A 21,193-nucleotide genomic window follows, 5' to 3' on the forward strand; every position below is an offset into this window, starting at 1 on the left:
TAACCTGGTCAGAATGTACTGTACTTTTCTGTGTATAAGACTATGTTTTTAAATTCCAAAATCATGTTCAAGATTAGGGGTCGTCTTATACATGGGTAGTGCATTGTTGGGCGATGGGATAGGTTACTGCTGCGAGTTGGAGATTGTTATTGGTGGCTGCTGCAAAGGCTGTTTTCTTTTCCTTTTTTAATATACATTTTTATTAGTTTGTACATATATTTTCCAAACAGAACATATATCATCTCATCCCGTCTTATGCAACATTTTGGCTATTTTAGCCTGAGACTTCCATCAACCGCCTCTAATGATTTTCAAACCTCATCTCTTAATCTTACATTTATTATCCTAACTATTACTTTTAATAATCCATAATTTAAAATCCATTCTCATAATTTTTTTCTGCAATATTTCATATAGTTCCCCTTACAAAACTTCTTGTAGTTACAGTTGTAACTTACAATCCTCCCTAAAAAAAGCCCAACAATTCTGTGCAATCCTCCTCCAAAATGCTCAACAACTTTGGGGGGTCTCCCCCCCATTTTCTTAATTTTGAGTCCCCAAAAATTGGGTGTGGGTGTGTTTGTGTGTGTGTGTGTTATACACAGAAAAGTATGGTATCCTTGAACTCAGATAATGCCTTTTGCTTGTTTGAATGCAGGATAGAGAGGAGTATTAGAAGGAAACTAGCCTACTGCAGGCACCCAGTGGTGGCATTGTCTCAGTGATCAAATGAGGAAGAGTGCAAAGTTAAACTATGGAACTCACTTCTATAGGAGGGAGCTGTAGGGACCCCGGGCTGGAATCTTTTTTTTATATATATTTAAATTTTATTCATTTTTCTTTTTCATTCATTACATACAACTCAAATTCTTAACATTTACTATGTATTCCTTCCTCCCTCCCCTCCTAGGCTTCCCCCAACTTCCGCTTCTGGTTTGTTTCTCCTTTCACCCACTTTGCTACCTCCTAACAGAAAAAGTTATTAATAACATAACATCAAACCAAAAAAACATAAAAGTAAAAGTAAATACATCATAATGTTTCTGTATCTTCTAAACATTTTCTAATACTAATAGTGTGAATGTTTATTTAAATCCTGCCATCAAGACTATCGGCTTTCTTTGTTTCTGCAAGTATAATATAAATGGTTCCCATTCTCTTTCAAAGCCACTGTTGTCTTTTTCTCTTAGTCTGTCTGTCATTTTTGCCAGTTCTGCATAGTTCATCAACTTCTCTTGCCATTGTGCTTCGGTTGGTATTTCTCCAGTCTTCCAATTTTGTGCAATCAACATTCTTGCTTGGAATCTAGACACATATTAAAAAACGCGAATGAAAGTGCTTCTGAATACCAGTTGCTGGAAACCGCAGGAAGGGAGAGGGCTCTTCGGCTCAGGTCCAGCTTTTGGGATTCCCAGAACAGGATGCTGGACTTTGATGCTCCATGGCCTCATCCAGCATCGCTAGCCTTAGGTTCTTATTAGAGGGCGACTTCTCAGCTGCCCAGAGGAAAACATACCTGAGCAACTCAAGCTGATGTCACAGGTGTATATAGCTTGCATCTCCCAAGCCAGGAAAACGATGGGCTCTTTTTTTGCTCAAAGGTTAACCTGGCCTCATCAACAGCTTCTAGCCAAAAGGGGCGAGGGAAGGTTTGTAATGCATGTGAGACGAGAAAGGTGGATTGGGCTGAATTATATTCTTGCATGCTGGGAGTTTCTGCTGGAACTAATCTACTTTCTGAGCGTACGGGAGAAACTCACCTCCAACTCGCAGTTTCCTGCCAAGCTCTGGTGAGCACAGAGTACTCCAAATGCAGGGGAATGCAGGGCTGCATGTTCAAAAGCCTACCAAGGTTCTGCAAGTCTCTTTCTTCTGTTATGTACCAGCATATGGGTGTCTGCTCTAACTTTTAAAAGCGGATTGCACGCCCCCGCTTTCCATTGAAGCCCCACGTAGAACATAGGAACCTCAAGGAATCAGATTCTTCCACCCACCTTACAGACTCGACCTTGATTTGCCCAGACTGGTATAGAATAATCTTTCTGGTTGGACTGGTCCACCCAGATTCTCGGTTATCTTCTGCACCGCTGCTTTATTGGGGAGGGGTGGCTTCATCTGGAGCTGTCAGAGACAAAAGGCTTATGTTTCATCATCTGAAAAGAACTCAGACTTCTCTTGAGCCCTGATGGAACAGTCTGTTCCTTGGGTCACGTTGCAGGGCAGCCTTCAAATTTGGGAGCACCAATATGCTGTCTTGTGCCCTTTAAAATGGCTCATGCTTACCTTTCCTCTGCTTTTTCCAGGCACAGATTTAAAGCTCGGTGTCCAAGCACCTCCCCTTACTTTACTCTGGAGGTTTCCCTATGAAAACCCGCTCTTTAAAGCTCAATCAGAGCAAATGGCAGTCCACACAAAACCCGAAGAAATGTTTGCATCAATTCAGCTTTAAAGAGCAGGTTTTTGTGGGGGAAAGCGTGTTCTCCTTAAAAAGAGAGCACGTGTTGCGGTGGGGTCTAACAGGCCACCCCCTGTTGCCGCGCAGAAACATTTAGTTCGCCCTAGGCAGTGATTGGATGTATGGGTTGCTGGGGTAAATTTGATGTTGCCAATTGTCGGGGACGGATCAGAGGTTTTATATTGCGGGGCTCGCAGCTTGGAGCTTTCTCTTTCGCTGTGACCACCGGATCACCCGCCCACCCGCCCTTGAGTAAGGGGTTGTTGCATTGACCTTGCTATGCCTGTCATGGGGTCGTCTGCTATTGGGGCAGGGGCCTGGTAGGAATTTTGTCCATCTGGCTGATTGGCTGGTGCCATTTAGCTTTTGCCTACTGTGTAGCAAATCATCACAACTTGTGAGGTTGCGGTTAGGCATTGGTTTAAAAATTGGTGGGTGGAGAGGTAAGGATTGGCTGTGCCTGCCCCTCCAATGCTGCTGCAGCAAAGGAATTCTGTTAAAGGAATCCAGGGGCTCGCCATGTTTTCGTCCAAATCCCTGGAATGGGAATTGGGCTGCGCAAGCCCCTTGGAGCATGTGGGGAGAAGTGAGGGCCTGGGGTTCAGCTCCATCTTCTCCCCAATATTGTTTTCCCTTACTGGCTTTCGCTGGAATCCAGAAGTCAGTTCTGTCCCGGGTCGGGGGACAGATAATCTTAACTAGTGCCTAAGCAACCACTCACATTTGTGTATTTTAATAAAGTTGTGGCCAAAATTATGCCAAAAACCTTAAACAAAAATTATGTGTGAATTGTGTTTTATTGGGGGTGACCTGGGGACCTCGACACACAAAGCTCTGGGGCAAAACCAAAAGGAAACAAACCAACAACACCGCTTGGACATGGGAATATTAAAGCACAGAAAGAGTGGGGCAAAAGGCAAGTGGGGATAAGCTCTAAGACGATGTAACAAAACAAAACTGGGTTGACCAAGGCCGACGTTATGCCTTCAATAGAAAACCAGTCCCCACCCACTCAATACCTCCACCCCATCTTCTGGCTTCAACCAGCCTGATGAAGAGAGTTCAGGTGGTCTCAAAAAGCTTGGCCATGAAGGTATTTTTTTATTAAATCAAAGGGCCAATCACTTCGGTAAATCAGATGCCTTTGGGATACCAGCAAGCGGAACTTGAGCACAACAGCATTCATACCCTCCAACACAACACAATCCAAATCTGGCACACCGTCTTCTAGGTCCAAAATCCGTGTCACGTGACCTGCACAAAATTGTGGACCCAGAAAAAGGTTTTTGGGGTGTGTGGTATGGTGCGCTAAAGCACACTGTACTCTCGCACAAAAATGGGATGTTCCGTTTTTTCTGGGGCAGTTGATGGTTTTGCAGCACTTTGCCTACCTGCAATTCCCAGGAACTGGTATTCAGAAAAATTACAGCCTCTGACCGTGAAGGCAGAGAATAGCCATTGTGGCTAGTAGCCACTGATAACATTATCCTCCTCATGTCAAACTTGCAGGAGTGCATTCCATTGTTTAGTTGTGCGCTCTCTAATCCAAGCTCTTTGCAGTGAGTTGGCATAAACAGTGCAGTGAAGAATGTGAGTCTCAGAAAGGAGTGGTGCCAGCTTTGGGGGACTCTGATTCAGCGCCTTGTCAGTGGATTAAAAGAGATTAATATGTTGGGTGATGGGAACATGATTTGATTGTTTTGGCTCATGACTCCGTGCAGTGCATGGAATTTGTAAGATTTATTTTCCCTAGAGAAGAACTGGGTGTATGAAATGCAGCTTGGCAATGACTGCCCATCTGTGTCTGCAGTGTTGAAAATGAGAGGGGTCATGCTACAATCTCAGGGAAAACACGATGAAGATGATGTATAGATGGCATCAAACTCCAGAAAAACTTGCTAAAGTGTATAAGAACAGATCACCTATATGTTGGAGATGTAATAAAGAAATTGGGTCTTATTTGCATATGTGGCAGAAATGTACAGATATTTGTGTTTTTTGGAATAATATATATGAAGAACTTAAAAAAATCATTTAAATTAACATTCAAAAAGAGGCCAGAAATATTTTTATTAAGCATTTTGCCAAAAGAAATAGGGAAATCGAAAAGAACATTGTTCATGTATGGAATAATGGTGGCCAGAATTTTAGTAGCAAGAAATTGGAAAAACACAACAATACCCAACACGGAAGATTGGCAAATCCTAATGGTAGAATATCTGCAGCTTGCAAAAGCGACAGGAAGAGGAAGAGGCCAACCAAAACAAAAAGTCTGTAAGGATTGGGGAATCTTTAAAGAATATTTAGAAAACTATGGAATAAAAGGAAACATCTTGGCAGAATTAGACTGATCCCTGTATTATATAAATATGAGTTAGTAGGGAGGTAAAAAGAAATTATATAAGAAATATGTAACTGTGCAGTATAAAATAATGGATAGATAAAGTACAGTGAGATTAACTGGAAGTCAGTTTTAAATTTCTTCTCTATAAGTTTTATAATTGTGTTCAGTATCAGGAGTATATATGATGATAATTATATTAATCTTGTATCTTATAGTGATGGTGATTTGTTTGATTTTTCTGTTATTTGTTTGTTTGATTGTATGTTTGTTTACTTGCATGTACACCTGTTTTCTCATAAATGTATTTATTTTAAATTAATAAATATTTTTTTTAAAAAAAAATGAAAATGAGAGGGGCCAAACAAACTCAAGCAGCTCAGAGAAATCACAAAACTACGACTATTGTAGCCCAATGGCTCCTGCTAAGGTCTGTACGCCAAGCTGCTTTTAGAGGCACATCTACAGAGGCCTGCTGAAAAAAGCAGGCAACCCTAACACGCTCCATGTCATACTCTCCAGCATTCCTCTGATTCCCTATATCCTCCAAACTCCACATATCCATCTTTTGGTGCTGTGCTGTCTCAGGAACCTGCTGATTTGTGTGAGAGTGTGGCACTGCAGCAAACACCAGCACTCATTTTGGAAAGTCTAAGAAGGAAGATTTCTTTCTACTCACTTGCAACAGCTTGTCTAATAAGACAATAATGAAAAAGGCATTCCTTGGGTGTTACACAACAGCATTAAGCAGTAAAGGACAAGCATTAAGCATGCATTCTGTTTTAATCTGTGACTTTTTGAAGGGGGGCAGGAAGCAGATAGTAAATGTGACCTCCTTAGAGTGACGCATTATGAGGGTGGCTGTAAAGGATTTAAGAAGGGAGGTACGATTTACAGAAATTACATTGGATGCTGGCATCTAAAAGAAGAGAAGCCTTCAGGGAAGTGAAGAGGAAAGATGGGAGGGGCAGCTTGACAACTTGAAAGGCCAAGGCTGGTTTTGCCCAGGGCATCACAAAAGCACACTGTTGCTCAACCCAGCTCTGTGCCCTCGGAGTAACACAACCCTGTCCCTCCCAGTCCCAGCTGTATAAACTCCCCAGAGGACAGGTGGCTTCTGGCTCGGGTTCCCGAAAGCAGAGGCGATTCCACTTTGCGGCACCATGTCTCTCTTGGCTCTTCCCTTCCTGTTGGCTCTGTTGGCTACAGGTAAGTCACGGTCCGGATTGATCTTTGCAGAGTGTCTCCCCTAGCGGTGAAGGGGTTACTACTGGCCCCTCAAAATAAAAGGACCCCAGTTTGCTCCAAGTGTGAATTCTCTGGGTGGTAGGTTGGCCTATTGCAGGACTCCTGCACCGTTAAGAGTTCGGTAGCATTCCTGCAGGGGTGATTTGATCACGCAAGTTTCTGTTACAGCTGCAGGTTGGTTCCAGATTTCCATCTCCGGTTTCTCAAAATGTGTGCCTGCGCTGTTCTTGCCTACCGAGTGCCTGGCTAGGGTTAAATATTTTTGGACTGGCTCCCCCTTTAGTGATTAGAAGGTGTTGAATGTTTGTGGGGAGTGGGGAGCTTCACCTCCTGATTTCATCTGTTGAACCTCCCCCTGAAGGCGTAGGAGCAAGCCGGAGTCGTTTCCCCCGGCCAGTTGGCAACGCTAGTTGAGAAAGGTTGTACTTTGACCCTGTCCTTTTGATACAGGCTTAGTGGGTGAAGGTAATAATCTTGAAGGATTGTGGGAATGGAACAGAATGGGCGATAGCAGTGGTAATTCTCTGCTGTGGCTCAACACAGTTAGCCATAAGGAAGCTGTCTAAGGCAGCTGTCTAGGAGTGTGGAAGAGTCCATGCTCTCAGTTCCATTTCAGTATGGGCGTAATGAGCCACAGAAAAGGAAAGGGTTGCCATCTTTTTAATCTGGCTTTCTTCCATGCCTTATAGAATCATCAGGGACCTTGTGGGTCATTTGTTCCAACCCCCTGCAATGCAGGAATCTCCACATGCAGTCCCCCATCCAATCTGAAACCATACCAGACCCTGCTTAGCTTTGCAAATGTGCTGGCAAGGTGTAGTAACAGCCTGACATGCAGACATTTACTAAGTGAAGCTTATTTCCTGGCACGGAGCCAAACAAGTAGGAAAGACTTCGTTTGTTTAATTTATCAATGTCAGGCTACTGTTGAAAGGGACAGGAGCAGCACTGGTGGAAAATCTGGCAGCTCTCCCATGCTGGGGTGTTTTAAGGACAATTACGATAATAGTTGTGAAACATTTTAAACAGTCCGGTGCCACAAAAAAAGAAAGTTACATTTAAGTTACATTGGGATCCTGTCTGCACTGTACATTCAAAGCAGTATCATGCCACATTAAACAGCCATTGCTTTGCCACAAAGAATCCTGGGAATTGTAGGGGTGACTCCTATTTCACTCACAGAAGTACAGTACTTAGAGTAGTTTAACAATCAGTCCCTTTCTCCAGGAAACTCTGGAAATTGTAGTTCTGTGAGGGGAATAGGGGTCTCCTGGCAACTCTTGGCACCTGCAGTTTCAGTTCCCAGGTTTCTTAGGTTTAGAGTTGTTCAGCATTTGTTTGCAAGAAACGATAACTCATTTCTAAGCAAATGGGGGGGGGGCACACCAACATTTTAAAAAATTGTGAAGGTTCAAGAGAGAGGGTTGCCAACTAACCAGGGAGAATACACTGTGTCATGCTCCTGTGTCATTAACAGCTATCTGCTCAACAGAATCCAGCAGGTGCTTTTGAAGGCAAAGGGATAAGGCTTATCAGCTGCTATTGCCTGCAGACCAAGGAGCTATTAAAGGCACAGAAGGAGGGACTGGTAACTTTCCAACACTAGGGCCTTATTCATGTGTTCACCTTTAGCATATGGTGGGAGAAGTGTTGTAATGCAGGTTACATTTGTGCATTGAACAGGGATGTTTGAAGGTGGATTTCCTGTATGCATGATGGATTGCACATTTATCAGGATGTGCAAAGGACCATTTATTTTGCTTTCATCCTGATTTACTTGCACAAAGCTTAAGCAATGCTTTGACCATGGCCACATTTATACCACACATTTAAAGCACTATGATGCTACTTTAAACAGTTGTGGATCCCCCAGAATAATTCAGGGAGTTGTAGCTTGTTAAGGGTGTTGCAAGGGGACCCCTATTTCCTTCCCTGAGCTACAGTTCCCAGCTTTCCCTGTGGAGGAGGATTGATTGAATGTGGATATGTTGTGCTTGGCACAGGGGTCAGCAAACTTTTCCAGCAGGGAGCTGGTCCACTGTCCCTCAGACCTTGTGGGGGGCCGGGCTATATTTTGGAAAGAAAAAAAAAGAACAAATTCCTCTGCCCCACAAATAACCCAGAGATGCATTTTAAATAAAAGGACACATTCTATTCGTGTAAAAACACGCTGATTCCTGGACCGTCCATGGGCCGGATTTAGGCGGCGCTTGGGCCAGATCTGGCCCCTGGGCCTGAGTTTGCCTAGAAGAAGAAGAAGAGTTTGGATTTGATATCCCGCCTTTCACTCCCTTTAAGGAGTCTCAAAGCAGCCAACATTCTCCTTTCCCTTCCTCCCCCACAACAAGCACTCTGTGAGGTGAGTGGGGCTGAGAGACTTCAGAGAAGTGTGACTGGCCCAAGGTCACCCAGCAGCTGCATTTGGAGGAGTGGAGACGCAAACCCGGTTCCCCAGATTATGAGACTACCACTCTTAACCACTACACCACCCATGTGCTAGGGTGACAGAGCACCTTATTCCTCTTCGATTGCTTGGTTCTAAATTTCCTGCCATGTGTTTGCATATTTCCTACAAAATACTGGCAGTCTGTAGGTGCCCAAAGATTCCCCTACCAGATCTTCCTGCTTTATGGGCAAATGTCAAGAGTGCTGTCAGCTGGGATGGAGGCTTTTGGGGCATGGCTAGCATGTAGGGCCCCCCTTCTTCCTCCCTGCATCCTGGGAAGGAATCCACCTTAACATAGGAGTCAGACCATTGGCAGAGGCTCGCCAGGATTTCAGACAGGGTTATCTGCCAGCCTTGCCTGGAGATACCAGGGATTGAACCTGCAACCTTGGTTCAAGTGAACCTTGAGGAAAGCCCATAGCTCAGTGACAATTGCTTGACCACTGAGCTATGGCCCTTCCTCAAGACGACAGACCGACAAGGGCTTATGTATAGACATTTCAATTACATATCAGCTCAATTCACATAGAAGTCAGTGGTGGTGGTGTGGTGCTGGCTCCACTATTTTTATGACATGGAGCATATGGTGGCACCCTATCCTGTTTCTTACCTCTCTGTGCATTTCCTATTGTGTAAAGAGCAGGCCTTCCCTTGCTTTCTACGTGCTCTTTTTCTAACCTCCATCCCGGTTCAGTTGCAGGGTAGAAGAATTTCTAAAACTAAGAACAGATAAGATCTGCTATACACATGCAGGTACAAAGATTGCCATGTTTCAGCCTCTGGCTTCATGGACTTTTCCACCGAAGCAAAACTTTTTGCTCCCAGCCTAAGTAACGCTGCACCTTATCAGAGTTTAGATGGGGAGCAGCGTTAAGCTGTTGCAGCAAATGCAATGAAGACTCTCAAGTGTGGCTGATGGTCAGGCATCTGCTGAGGGTCCATGCCTCAGTAACGGGCCTCACTGGTGAGAGACCTACTCTGTACTTCCTGCAGCAAGGAAGGCCACATGGGTGGGTGTCAGAGGTGGTTTTAGGGTGTTACGACATTTTTGGCCACACTGGGTGCTACAGGGAGTGCCACAACAATGCGGTAGAATGCGAGAGGCAGTGGTGTGGGCGCATGCTGAATTTTAGCACCACACAGGGCACTGCTGAAATTTGAGAGCCTGTGAAGTCCTCCACAGTGTGTCTTTTGCCGAAGGAGCCTCCAAAACCTGGAGCCAACACCGACCTTGCGGCTTCTTAAAGGCAACTGGATTTTGTGTGGCATAAACTTCTGTGGGTCCAATACTGTGGGTTGGGTCCTCCAGTCCACTTACGAAAGAGGGCACAGATTCGCATAAAATTTGCGCAGGATGCAAATCGGCGTCCTCTCATTCGGGTGGAGTGGAGGGCACCAAAACCAAATCAGTGGCCTTACAGGTAACAAAGTGTCTGACAGGCAGAATGTAAATGGGTGAAGCTTCCCACACAGTTTGTATTTCTGAACTAGAAAGGCTGAACCTGTTGAATTTTGGCCTGCCACGCAGCTGCTAAAAGCCCTAAGCTCCTTGCCATCCCTCAGTGCCCACCTGCATTTGCAGGTGTGAGAATAGAAGGAACAGGAAACTTTGAGGGCAGTGCTACTTCTTGCAGGCCTGCTCTTTGCTCTCATGTTGATATTAGAGCTGTGCAAGTTCTCTGGCCAAAGCTTGGATCCTGAATCAAACTGAGCTGATTCAGGTTGACCCAGAATTCAGTGGATTATCCCGGGTCTCGATCATCACCTTGTCATGGTGAGTGGCCTTGCACATTCCTATGGCCCATGTGAGCGAAGCTGTCGGGAGTCTCGTACTCCCAACAGGGTCACCCAAGGCTGTAAGGTCAAAGGGAAGGAGCTAGACAAAGAATGATCCAAGAAGTCCTCAACGGCAGAACAGGTGAAAGATAACAAGTGGTATGTTACAACGGCTGTGAAGGTGGATGAAGGCTACAGCAAATAAGAATCTACTGGTCATTGTGACACTCATACCATCAGAATAGATCCTTACTGCTGGGCTTGATGGGAGAAGAAATTGCAAAGGCAAATCAAAATTACTTATGTATGCAACAACTGCGGCGAGAACTTTATTAGCCCCAAATTGGAAATTACAGGAGTTACCAACATTGGAGGAGTGGCAGACGAAGATGATGGATTATGCGGAACTGGCAAAACTGACCTGCAAGATCCAAAACAAGGAAGAAACAAAATTCCAAAGAGATTGGAGTAAATTTATTGATTATATAAGTAATAGCTGTAGAATTTTGAAGACATTAGCAGGACTGAAATAAATCTTACAACGTGAATTTCTGGAAAGGACAGGAAACTTTGAGATCTAGATTGAAAAAGAAAGCCTGTGGCCGGGAGGGAGGGAAGTCATTGCTTGGCAGAACGGTGGAAAAGGAGTTGCATAGCTGAATGTGGAAATTTATTGTTTGTTGTTTAAAGTGGAAATTTAATAAAAATGTATTTGAAAGAAAAAAGGAATAGGGCCTTACTGCAAAGACTGTGCGTTGGTCAGTGCACACTGATCTTCACACATAAAACAAATTCATGCACAGGCGTCTTCCCAAAACCCATCCTGGGTCAGAATGGGGCCAGTCCCAAGCACCAGATCAGGCCCTGAATTAGATATGCAACCCAAGTTGATCTATACAAGGGCTAATACTGACCGAATACAGCTTCTTTTCATCTTGTGCATATAACCATGTAGCAGTGCCCTGCACTGTTGGTTTGTATGGCTTAGTGCTGCCAAGGAACAGCACTGTAAAAAACGAAGAGAAGGTTGCATGGGACCTTCTGCCATCATGTCCTTTGAACTTTTCAATCCAGAATGAGTCGTCTAATCCTTGGTTCAGCCATGGGGGCTGGTGAGCCAGCCTGGTACAGGGCTTGACCGAGTTCCTGAGCAGGAAAGGAATGGGTGTGTGCTTGCTTAATTAGTGTGATTAACCTCTCTGGCAAGTCATCCATTCAGGCATATCCTATTTTTCAAAAAAGAATAAAAGGGAGGGCACTTCTTTCTTCCGCCAAAGTCCATGATCCTTTAATAGCTGGATGAATGAGCAGGAATTCAGCACATAAAGCTTATCCTGGTGTGTGGAGCCAAGTGAGTGAGTGAGTGAGAGAGAGAATGAAAGAGAGAGAGAGAAGCCAAGTATTCTATGGTGAGAAGGCTTGGTTTGGAATGTCAATTTCAGTTCTGGATACTGTGAAACAATGTGGAAGAGAATGCTTCTGAATATGTCAAAAGTGCATATTTCAAAGCCATCACATAATTGTGCCATATAGATCTCCTATTTGTATTTGATCTTAGAGCCGTCTTTCCCATTGGTGTTAGTGGTTCGTTGCGCCAGGGTGCAGCCTCTCAGGAGCACCCTAGCGAGTAGAGGAGCTGCGCGGCTTTGCCGGCAGCTTCCCCTTTCCCCGCACGCCCACCAGCTGTGCCCCACCAACTATATGGCTGGTGGGTGAGCAGCTTCCTTCCCAAGCCTCCGCAGGAGGAGATCGATCCCTGCAGAGGCTTAGGAGGGAAGCTGCTTCCCTCCCAAGCCTCTGCATCTGCTAAAGACGGCCCTGCTCCTGGTCGTTGTCCTCCTCCTGCTTCCTGGCGAAAGGCAGTGCACAACCTTCCCGTGCGTCCCGACTCTGGAGAGCATGTCCACCAGCACGTTTTCCTTCTTGATAACCGTCACAGCCGGGGATCAGGGCAGTGGGGAAGGCAGAGGACATTTTCTATCGCCCTCTCCCTTGTTTTGGAGTTGCCGGGGGGGGGGGGTCGCGGAGAGATCTTTCACCACGGCTCCGTATATGCTTATGGCCCTGTTTGATCTAATATAATATCTCCCATATATTTTGGATCTAAGAAAGGAAAGGCTTTGGGATTTGTGAGGGTGAGATTTTCAGATGAACTTGAGCTCTACCCCAGTTTCACTTCTGGTTTATAGTTTTTGGTTCAGGGGGAAGTTGGCATGTGATTGAACGGTTCTGCTGTCAGCCTCAGCCCTAATGGCTGCACTTTCCCCTCTCTGTTGTTCCACAGGTGATGCTATCTACTGCTTCAACTGCACCAGCACTGAAGGTTACAACTGCAGTACAACCCCACAAAAATGCACTGACGCAGTCAACAGCTGCATCACCATTGCCCGGGATGAAGACACAGGTAGGGTGGTTGTGAGTTTGCGCCTTAACCTTTCTCTGCTGCCAGGCTTCTGAGAGCTACAAACCATTAAAGTTTACATCTAGTCCCTCTGTTGTTTTTAACATGCAGATAGGCTGATTCTCCTGTGTTTAAAATGTATCATGATCCTCACCCCAATTTCTCGAGTGGTGAGACGTCTCAGTATTTATTGTCTAAAGTTAAACACTCTGAGATTCTGCTCTGCTCCAGCAGTGTACCATTACTGACAATGTGCAGGGTCTTTAGGAACATCTGTGGGGCTTTGAAGCAGGTGTGAAGAAATTTAGGCCCTCCAGATGCTGCTGAACTACAATCCCCACCACCCCTGGTCATTGGCCATACTTGCTGGGGCTGATGGGAGTTGTGGTTCAGAACCATCTGGAGGTCCAAAGATTCCTGACCCACCTTTTAAAGAAAGTTTTGAGTTGCATCCAGCTAAATTCTACTCAAAACACACCTACTGAAATTAACGGATCTGATTAAGCCATGTCCATTGATTTCAATGGCTCTACTTTGAGTAGGACTAGCATTGACTACCACACGCAACTATTTCCCCATGTCCAGTTGTTACAGTAAGGGGCTATATCCTTCTCTACCTCAGAGAAGCAGATGCACAGATAAGGGGATGGCTTCTCGGTCTAAAAGACTTTCCCATTCTTAGGGTCCCAGGACATAGAGAACCCAACTTATGAAAAGAAATGCAACTCGGACGATCGCCTCTGCAACAAGTTCTATGGGCTGGTGGCGGGGGATTTCCGCATGCGCTGGAACTCCAGCTGTTGCCGGGCCGACCGCTGTAATGTCAACAATGTAATTGGTAAGGAACTGGGGTTGTCTCGTGTCAAAGGAACTGGTCAGGACTTCTGTGTGGGGCTGGTTTAATCGGTATGGTCACTAAACCTTGGAGCAGAGTTGGAAAGCCTTCTAGGCTATGAATATCTTGAGTCCTTTTGTGTAGAATGTGGTCATGCTCAGGGTCCAGATGCAGGCGCACACCCTTGCAAAGAAAACCACAAGGAGGTTCTCTAAAACCATTCCAGGGATGTTTGTCCCACCTCAGAAAGGATATTGGACAAGGTTAAGAAAAGGTAAATGATAAAGGGGATGGAAGAACGGTTGCAGCATTTGGGACTTTTCCATTTACAAATAGCCTGGAGAAAGTTGATGGAGAAAAGATTTTAATCTCTCCTACGGAGTCAGCAATGCTTCTGAGTACCAGTTGCTGGAAACCACGGGAGAAGAGAATGCTCTTGTGCTCAAATCCATAGCTTGGCCACTGTGAGAACAGGATGCGGGACTTGATGGGCCACTGGCCCAATTCAACAGACTCCTCTTATGTTCTTATGTTAAGAACCCCCATCATTCTGCCCGGACGCTGAGGTCCAGCGCCGAGGGCCTTCTGGCGGTTCCCTCATTGTGAGAAGCAAAGCGACAGGGAACCAGACAGAGGGCCTTCTCGGTAGTGGCACCCGCCCTGTGGAACGCCCTTCCAGCAGATGTCAAAGCGATAAACAACTACCTGACATTCAGGAGACATCTTAAGGCAGCCCTGTTCAGGGAAGTTTTTAACGTGTGATATTTTATTGTATTTTTGGTTTTTATGGAAGCCGCCTAGAGTGGCTGGGGAGGCCCAGCCAGATGGGTGGGGTATAAATAATAAATTATTATTATTATTATTATTATTATTATTATTATTATTATTATTATTATTATTTTGAGATGTTGACCAAAATGGTGAAAGCACGGGCAAGGCAAAGGTCCTTTCCAATTGCTTTTTAATAAATAATAATTATTTTTTAATTTTTTTTGAGGGAAATATGAAAGTATTTGCAATACATATCTGCAATACGTATTTGCAGTATATACGTGTCCAAATCTGAAAGGCATGTGGATTGTGGACAGAGCTAGGCACAATCTGAAATTCACTGGCTTCGAAGAGTTACTGGGCAAGAACACAATTTTACATATTAAGACTGACAAAATACTGACTGTGGTAACACTAATGCATGTACTGTCTTAGCTTTCTCTGCCCCTTTTCATGAAGTGTGGCCAATATATATGTAAGGTAAAGGGACCCCTGACCATTAGGTCCAGTCATGGCTAACTCTGGGGTTGTGGCGCTCATCTCTCTTTATTGGCCGAGGGAGCTGGCGTACAGCTTCCAGGTCATGTGGCCAGCATGACTAAGCCGCTTCTGGCGAACCAGAGCAGCGCATGGAAATGCCATTTACCTTCCCGCTGGAGTGGTACCTATTTATCTACTTGCACTTTGACGTGCTTTTGAACTGCTAGGTTGGCAAGAGCTGGGACCAAGCAATGGGAGCTCACCCCATTGTGGGGATTCGAACCGCTGACCTTCTGATCGGCAAGTCCTAGGCTCCGTGGTTTAACCCACAGCGCCACTATATGTAGAACCTAATTAAACCTAACATTTCTGTGTGTGGAGAAGGGTGCCATGAACTCCATCCTTCCTCAACCTGGCACCCTTCAGATGTTTTGGACCACAACTCCCATCGGCTGTATGAGCTTAGTCAGCGCAACTGATGGGAATTGTAGTCCAAAACATCCTCAGCTTGAGGAAGGCTTCCCTCTACTCTACTCTATCATATGTAAGGAAACTAGATTTTAGAGATGTTGAACGTGGCAGGAGATCACATCCCCTTTCTCTCCTCCATCCACAGTACAAAAAGCGTCACAGCAGCCTAACGGCGTTCGTTGCAATTCTTGCTTTGTCTTTGGCTCTGATATTTGTCTGAACAACACGGAGTTGGCCTGCACTGGGACTCTGACACAGTGCATGCACTTTGCCACCACTGCAAAAAATGGTAAGTGGGGAAGTAATACTGGAGGGGTAATCGGTATTGGGCTAGATCGGGGCAGCCAATGCGATGGCCTCCAAAAGTCAGTAGACTACAACTTCCATAATCTCTGACTGATGGCCACGATGGCAAGGGCTATTGGGAGTTGGAGTCCAACCTTGGGAGGGCACCATATTGGCTACCCCAGTATCCCATGGTTAGATGATGACAGAAAGGTTAGCTCCACCCTAATTGCAGAGTAATTGGTTGACACAAGGCAGGGCAGTGTTGCTTACCTGGCTCCCCAATGCTGAGTGTTGCTGCTGATTCCTGAGAGGGAGCTCAGTGCAGGGTAGGTGTGTTGCTGCTGTCACTGTATCTGCACTGCTCTGAGCTCCTTGTGCCTCACATGAAGCTGCCCATCAACAAAATTAGCACCTGGACGGCAGACTGAGTGGAACCTAGAGGTCACCTGGGGACAGTTTACCCCACAACAGTGATATTGTATTTCTATTTCAGTTTGAGGCTGTGTACACACTTAGCTGTTTGTAGCGCAAAAATACAGTTTTTCTCAGTACAGGGTCATTCATGCTCATCCCCAAAATGCTGCTTTCAGTCTAGGTTGAGTGTAGATCCTGCTCTCCACGCAGGTGGGTATGGTTACTTGGTATGTGTTTGAAAACCCTTCCCTTGCAATCTTTGCATACTCCCACCCACAGTGCCATTGGGCAAGTGTGGATACCCTCTCCAATTTGCTGGGACCGCCTACGTCTGTTTTCAGACATACATGTCGCGGGGCAACAGAATCAATTGCAGCAAGCTTTTGTTTTTGGAATGAAACCAGTTTCTCAGGAAGCTCTTTTCAGGAGCAAGCAATATTCAGCAACTCTAGATTGTGTTGACCAGGTTTGGGGGGGGGGGGGAGAGAACTTGCTCCCCATTGATTCTAGAACAAAATGTTGCAATCACATAGCCATAGGAATGATTTCTAAATAGGCATCACCTATAAATTAGCACGTGGAAGTTCTATGCAAATCTGCACCCTCCTTTTTGCTTGGGCAATTCCGCCACTCAACTTTTCTGTCCTTTGTTACAGAGGAATCCAAGCACCAACAAGTTGCCTTCACAGGATGCGCCACCAAGACCATGTGCGAAATGGGAGCCGACGTGCTGTTTGTTGCTGGCCGCAATGTCAAAGTCAAGGTCAACCTGTGCAGCAGTGCACCAGGAGTCCCCTCCCAATATAGTTTGGCCCTGTCTGCCCTGGCAGGGTTACTCTTTCTTGCCCGTTGGTCTTGATTCTTTTTATATCTTCCCTCCCACAACTTTCTTCTGTTGGTCCTCTCCTGCTTTTTCTTCCTCTCCTGTAAGTTTTCCTTCAGTTCCCCACCCCAGACATCCATTCCAGCCAGGAACAGGAGAGGAATTCAATCCATTTTGCATTTAGAAGCGAACCTACTTGATTCGCAAATTCCAAAACAATAAGCAAACCAAAACACAGCCATTTTGCGAGCTTTTGCACGTCTCTGAATTTTGCAGTGAAGTTCTCCAGCCCAGTAATGTGTGCCGAGATGCATGCGCTCAGGTAAAATGTGCATAAAATGCACCTATTCGTAAAAACAGCAGTCAAAATGCATCACGTAAGGGAAAATTGCTTTGCAAAAATGTGTACGTTATTCAGAATTGCAGATAAATGGGTGTCTATTTGGATGAAATTTGCAATAAAATGCAGCTGAATTTTCACAAGGCCTTTTTAAAAACAACAACAACAACAATGAACTGATGTGGAGAACTAAACTTAAGGCTGGAAAAATGAGAAATGAAGAGAAACTGAAGCCAACATATTTGCTCACCCCCTACTTATATTTCCCCTCTCGGAATATTTCTGCATGTTGCCCTACATCTTTCACTGATGCTATGGACTGAGTAAGGTCAGAAAGCTCTTCACAGCCCCACAACATATGCCAATGTTCACTTCAACCTAAGCCCACCACCCCTTGAAGGAAGGAGCTTTGTGTTGTGTCCAGGCCTTCTCCACCTATCCCCTGTATGTAGGGTGCATTGCTAATGACTATGGGGGGGGGGAGACCTTAGTCCTATGAAAGGTCAACAAACTCATCTCAGAGCCAGCACCAGTGTGATGAACAGAGCATAGGACATGGACCAAGGTTACCCATAGGCACCTGACTGGCCACTGTGAGAAAAGGACGCTGGAGTAGACAACCCTTTGTCCTGACCCAGCAGGGGCTTTTCTTATGAGACCTGGGTTCAAATCCTTGCACAGCCATAGAACTCACAACGTGACTTTGGGCCAGTCACTTGCTCTCAGGGTTGCTATACCAATAACATGAAGGGGAAAAGGGCCTCTTGAGATACCTTTGGAGGAAGGGCAGAATCTCTGGTTGGTTCAGTTAGGTATAGGCTTTGGATTTAATGGAAATGTGTATCATTTCACTCACCAGATTTTAAAGCCAGTCAACCCTACTGTGTTTGGGGACCCTGCTGCTCATTTTACTGCATGAGGCCCCAGGCTTCTTCCCAAATGTCTTGCCCTGATGACATCACTGGGTGGGACAAATATTGAAAATCAATATGTGCAGCCAAGGCAGTGCAAAGCTAGAAAAGTGGGTTAGATTCCACTTAGTAGTAGATTCCCATGACAAAAGTGGTGCATGCTCTGTGCCTCTCCTTCCCCCAAACAAAATGTTAGTAACAAGGAAATAAAAGAAATTGGCCAATCAGGTGGAAATATATATATCAGGCACACTTTTGCATCTGTTTGCTTCTTTTTCATAAACTCAGCTATCGGCAGAATATACACATATATATATTTGCATTTTTTTTAAAAAAAGCAATGACTAAAAAAAGAGATGGCTATACAGAAGGTAGATTTATTGCAGCACAAGGGTGTGATATGCAGGAATGAAGGAACAGAATCCATATAAACCTCCTGCTACTGGCAGCCCATCATTTGCTCAAAGATCACACTCAGTACTGCAGAAATGCTGTCCTTCTCTTCTCTGTGTATGTCAAAGTTACATGTGTGTTAACTTTCATTTTTTTAAGCAATAAAAGAAATACCAGCCAGATTCTGTTTTCTCGAAAATCTGTCAAATGTGCATTTTATGTATATGGTGGGGCACCGAGCAGGGATGAGGAACCTATGACTCACCAGGTGTCGTTGGATAATACCCCATATTTGCCATACCAGGAGTGCCACTGATTCCTTACACCTGGTATTACACCGAGCGAAATCAGTCTGTAGGAAAGGAAAACCACCACTCACTAGAATGGCTTCACAGCCTGTCATAAATTTATTGGCCTGAGTTAATGTGTTTTGAAAGGCTGTGCATCTACTGGAAACATAGCAAACAATTTCCGCACCAATAGCCTCTCAAAGCTGCAGAGCCAGTGTGTATTTCCTGATACACCAGCCTCCCAAAAGCATTGCAGAATACAAATAAAACAAGGAAGCTCACATTCTGTGAGACAGTTTAATTCTGCACCAGTTGGAAGTCAATGCCCCCCCCCACTTTGGATGAATGGTGTGTTAATTGGTTGTTGTGCTCTACAGAATCTCTTTTGACATTGCCATTGCCATTGTATGGTAGGGTACTTTCAATGTACAATTGCACAGCCTTCTCTGTTGTCCATTCAGACAAGCAAGAGTCATTATGAGAGGTAAAGGACCCCTGGACAATTAAGTCCAGTCAAAGGCGACTATGGGGTTGTGGCGCTCATCTCACTTTCAGACCGAGGGAGCTGGTGTTAGTATAAGGGCATATTCCAGCCATGCCATAACATTCAAGTTGGAGGTGAAGCAAGGCCATTGAGGGGTGTGGCTAGGGAAAGGTCTAGGGAGAATCCCAAGGGCCAGGCAAAGAGGCCCAAAGGGCTGCATTTGGTCCCTGGGCCTGAGGCTCCTCTTGTGCATGTTGTTGAACTCCAACTCCCAGCAGCCCCAGTCAGCATGGCCGGTTGTGAGGGATGATGGGAATTGTGCCACCCATGATGATGTTGGAACCACAGGTTGGCCACTGCTCCACTTGTTCTTACAGATCTGAATATGTCGTTCTGCTTTTCTGGGAATGGACTAAGGGCTGTTCCCTACTTCCTTTGGAGCTGTTGCTTCCCTGCCTCTCCTGTGGGGCAGCTATGATTGCCCAGTGTGGTGTAGTGGTTAAGAGCGGTAGTCTCATAATCTGGGGAACCGGGTTCGCATCCCCGCTCCTCCACATGCAGCTGCTGGGTGACCTTGGGCCAGTCACACTTTTCTGAAGTCTCTCAGCCCCACTCACCTCACAGAGTGTTTGTTGTGGGGGAGGAAGGGAAAGGAGATTGTTAGCTGCTTTGAGACTCCTTAAGGGGAGCCAGAGGCAGGATATCAAGTCCAAACCCTTCTTCTTCTCTTCTTCTCTGTTCACCTGCTGGAACGTGACATTTGGCTGACATTTGCGAAAACCGATTGCTGCCTATGTCATAATTAATAAAGTTCTTGGAAGGAAGCCATTTCCTGTCTGTTCCACTGAGAAGGTTTGGCTGGATTTTCTACAATGAAGCGGCAAATGGCCAACATTCTCTTGCATGGGTGTTTCTTTGAGCTGTGGAGAAGGTGAGGCTGTTGTGGGGAAGGGTCAAAGCCAGGTGAAGCAACATAGAAATTTAAACAATTAACAGTGTGAAATTCAGAAAATTCATAACCGAAAAATTACACAGGAGTAAGGTGGGCCCTGAAAATACACCTCACAGGTGTCAAAGACACATTGAGACACCTCATGGGTCTCAAAGGCATAGAGAAGGGCATTGTCAACATTTGCCCAAAGCTGTACAGCAGAACCTTGGCTCCTGAAGGCCTTGGGAGCTGAACGTTCCAGCTCCCGAACGATCAAAAACTGGAAGTGATTGTTCTGGTTTTCGACCATTCTTTGGAAGCTGAATGTCCGGTGCGGCTTTTGATTGGCTGCAGAAAGCTCTACAGCCAATCGGAAGCCGCGTGCCTTGGTTCCTGAACCGTTTCAGGAATCAAATGGACTCCCAGAACGGATTAAGTTCAGGAACCAAGGTTCCATTGTATAGTGATTGATTTGTAAGCCTTAAAAAAAAATCTTTAAAGATTTATGAACTGCCACCTCTAAGTGGTGTACAAATAAAATTATAGCTAAAACAAAGCTGTGGGTGAGGGGGACAAGAAGCTGAGGCAACTACAGCTAAACACCCTACTACCCAGCTGGATGTAAGACAAGCCAGCGGCCATCTTGAAGTAAGAACAGCAACAGCAGAGCTCTTTTCAGTAGGGACCATTTTCTCTTCCCAGCGGGTCCTTTGCCATATTATGTCATGCTCCCTAGGTGAAAGGTACACCAATTTTTCTGCAGAATCCCCCCTCAGAATGATGCTATGCCATGTGACATGGCCATTCCAATGGGCATGGAGGTTATTATTATTATTTATTGAATTTATATATGACCCTATACCCAGTTGGACAGGTCAGATACCTTCGACAATCCCCCCCCAACTTAAATTTATTACCTCACAAAACTTATACTCCACTTGATTGCAATAGAAATGCAAAGTGGTTTACAAAGAGTATAAAACAACGAATTTATCAGAAATTGCCCCCACCTTCAATATGTGGGCCTTGCTTTTCAGATTTCAATCCCAAAAAGTTCGTTAAGTCTGTGGGTGGGGTGAGGCGCTCCCAAAATAA

At 45.3% G+C, this 21,193-nt stretch overlaps 1 protein-coding gene across 2 annotated transcripts; it reads left to right on the top strand.

Moving 5' to 3' along the window:
- The first annotated feature begins 1,523 nt into the window (after positions 1-1,523).
- On the top strand, positions 1,524-18,592 carry LOC309537738 (protein RoBo-1-like). 2 transcript variants are annotated; one of them, XM_082232730.1, is made up of 5 exons: positions 1,524-1,857; positions 12,551-12,670; positions 13,350-13,505; positions 15,370-15,513; positions 16,583-18,592. In XM_082232730.1, exons 1-5 carry the CDS (start codon positions 1,704-1,706, stop codon positions 16,783-16,785), a joined length of 777 nt encoding a protein of 258 aa, XP_082088856.1. In that variant the 5' UTR covers positions 1,524-1,703; the 3' UTR covers positions 16,786-18,592. The 2 variants fall into 2 exon arrangements, with proteins under 2 accessions (XP_082088856.1, XP_082088857.1); XM_082232731.1 differs by lacking the exon at positions 1,524-1,857 and adding an exon at positions 5,626-6,005.
- Positions 18,593-21,193: the final 2,601 nt, after the last annotated feature.

Source organism: Podarcis vaucheri, assembly GCF_965113315.1.
Source record: "Podarcis vaucheri genome assembly, chromosome: 7".
Taxonomy (NCBI): Eukaryota; Metazoa; Chordata; class Lepidosauria; order Squamata; family Lacertidae; genus Podarcis; species Podarcis vaucheri.

Excerpts from the sequence above, each read along its gene's own strand:
- LOC309537738 (XM_082232730.1), top strand. The coding sequence starts at position 1,704 with ATGCTGGGAGTTTCTGCTGGAACTAATCTACTTTCTGAGCGTACGGGA. Across the intron at positions 13,506-15,369 it reads TAATGTCAACAATGTAATTG|TACAAAAAGCGTCACAGCAG; the intron begins GTAAGGAACTGG and ends CTCCATCCACAG. Across the intron at positions 15,514-16,582 it reads TGCCACCACTGCAAAAAATG|AGGAATCCAAGCACCAACAA; the intron begins GTAAGTGGGGAA and ends CCTTTGTTACAG.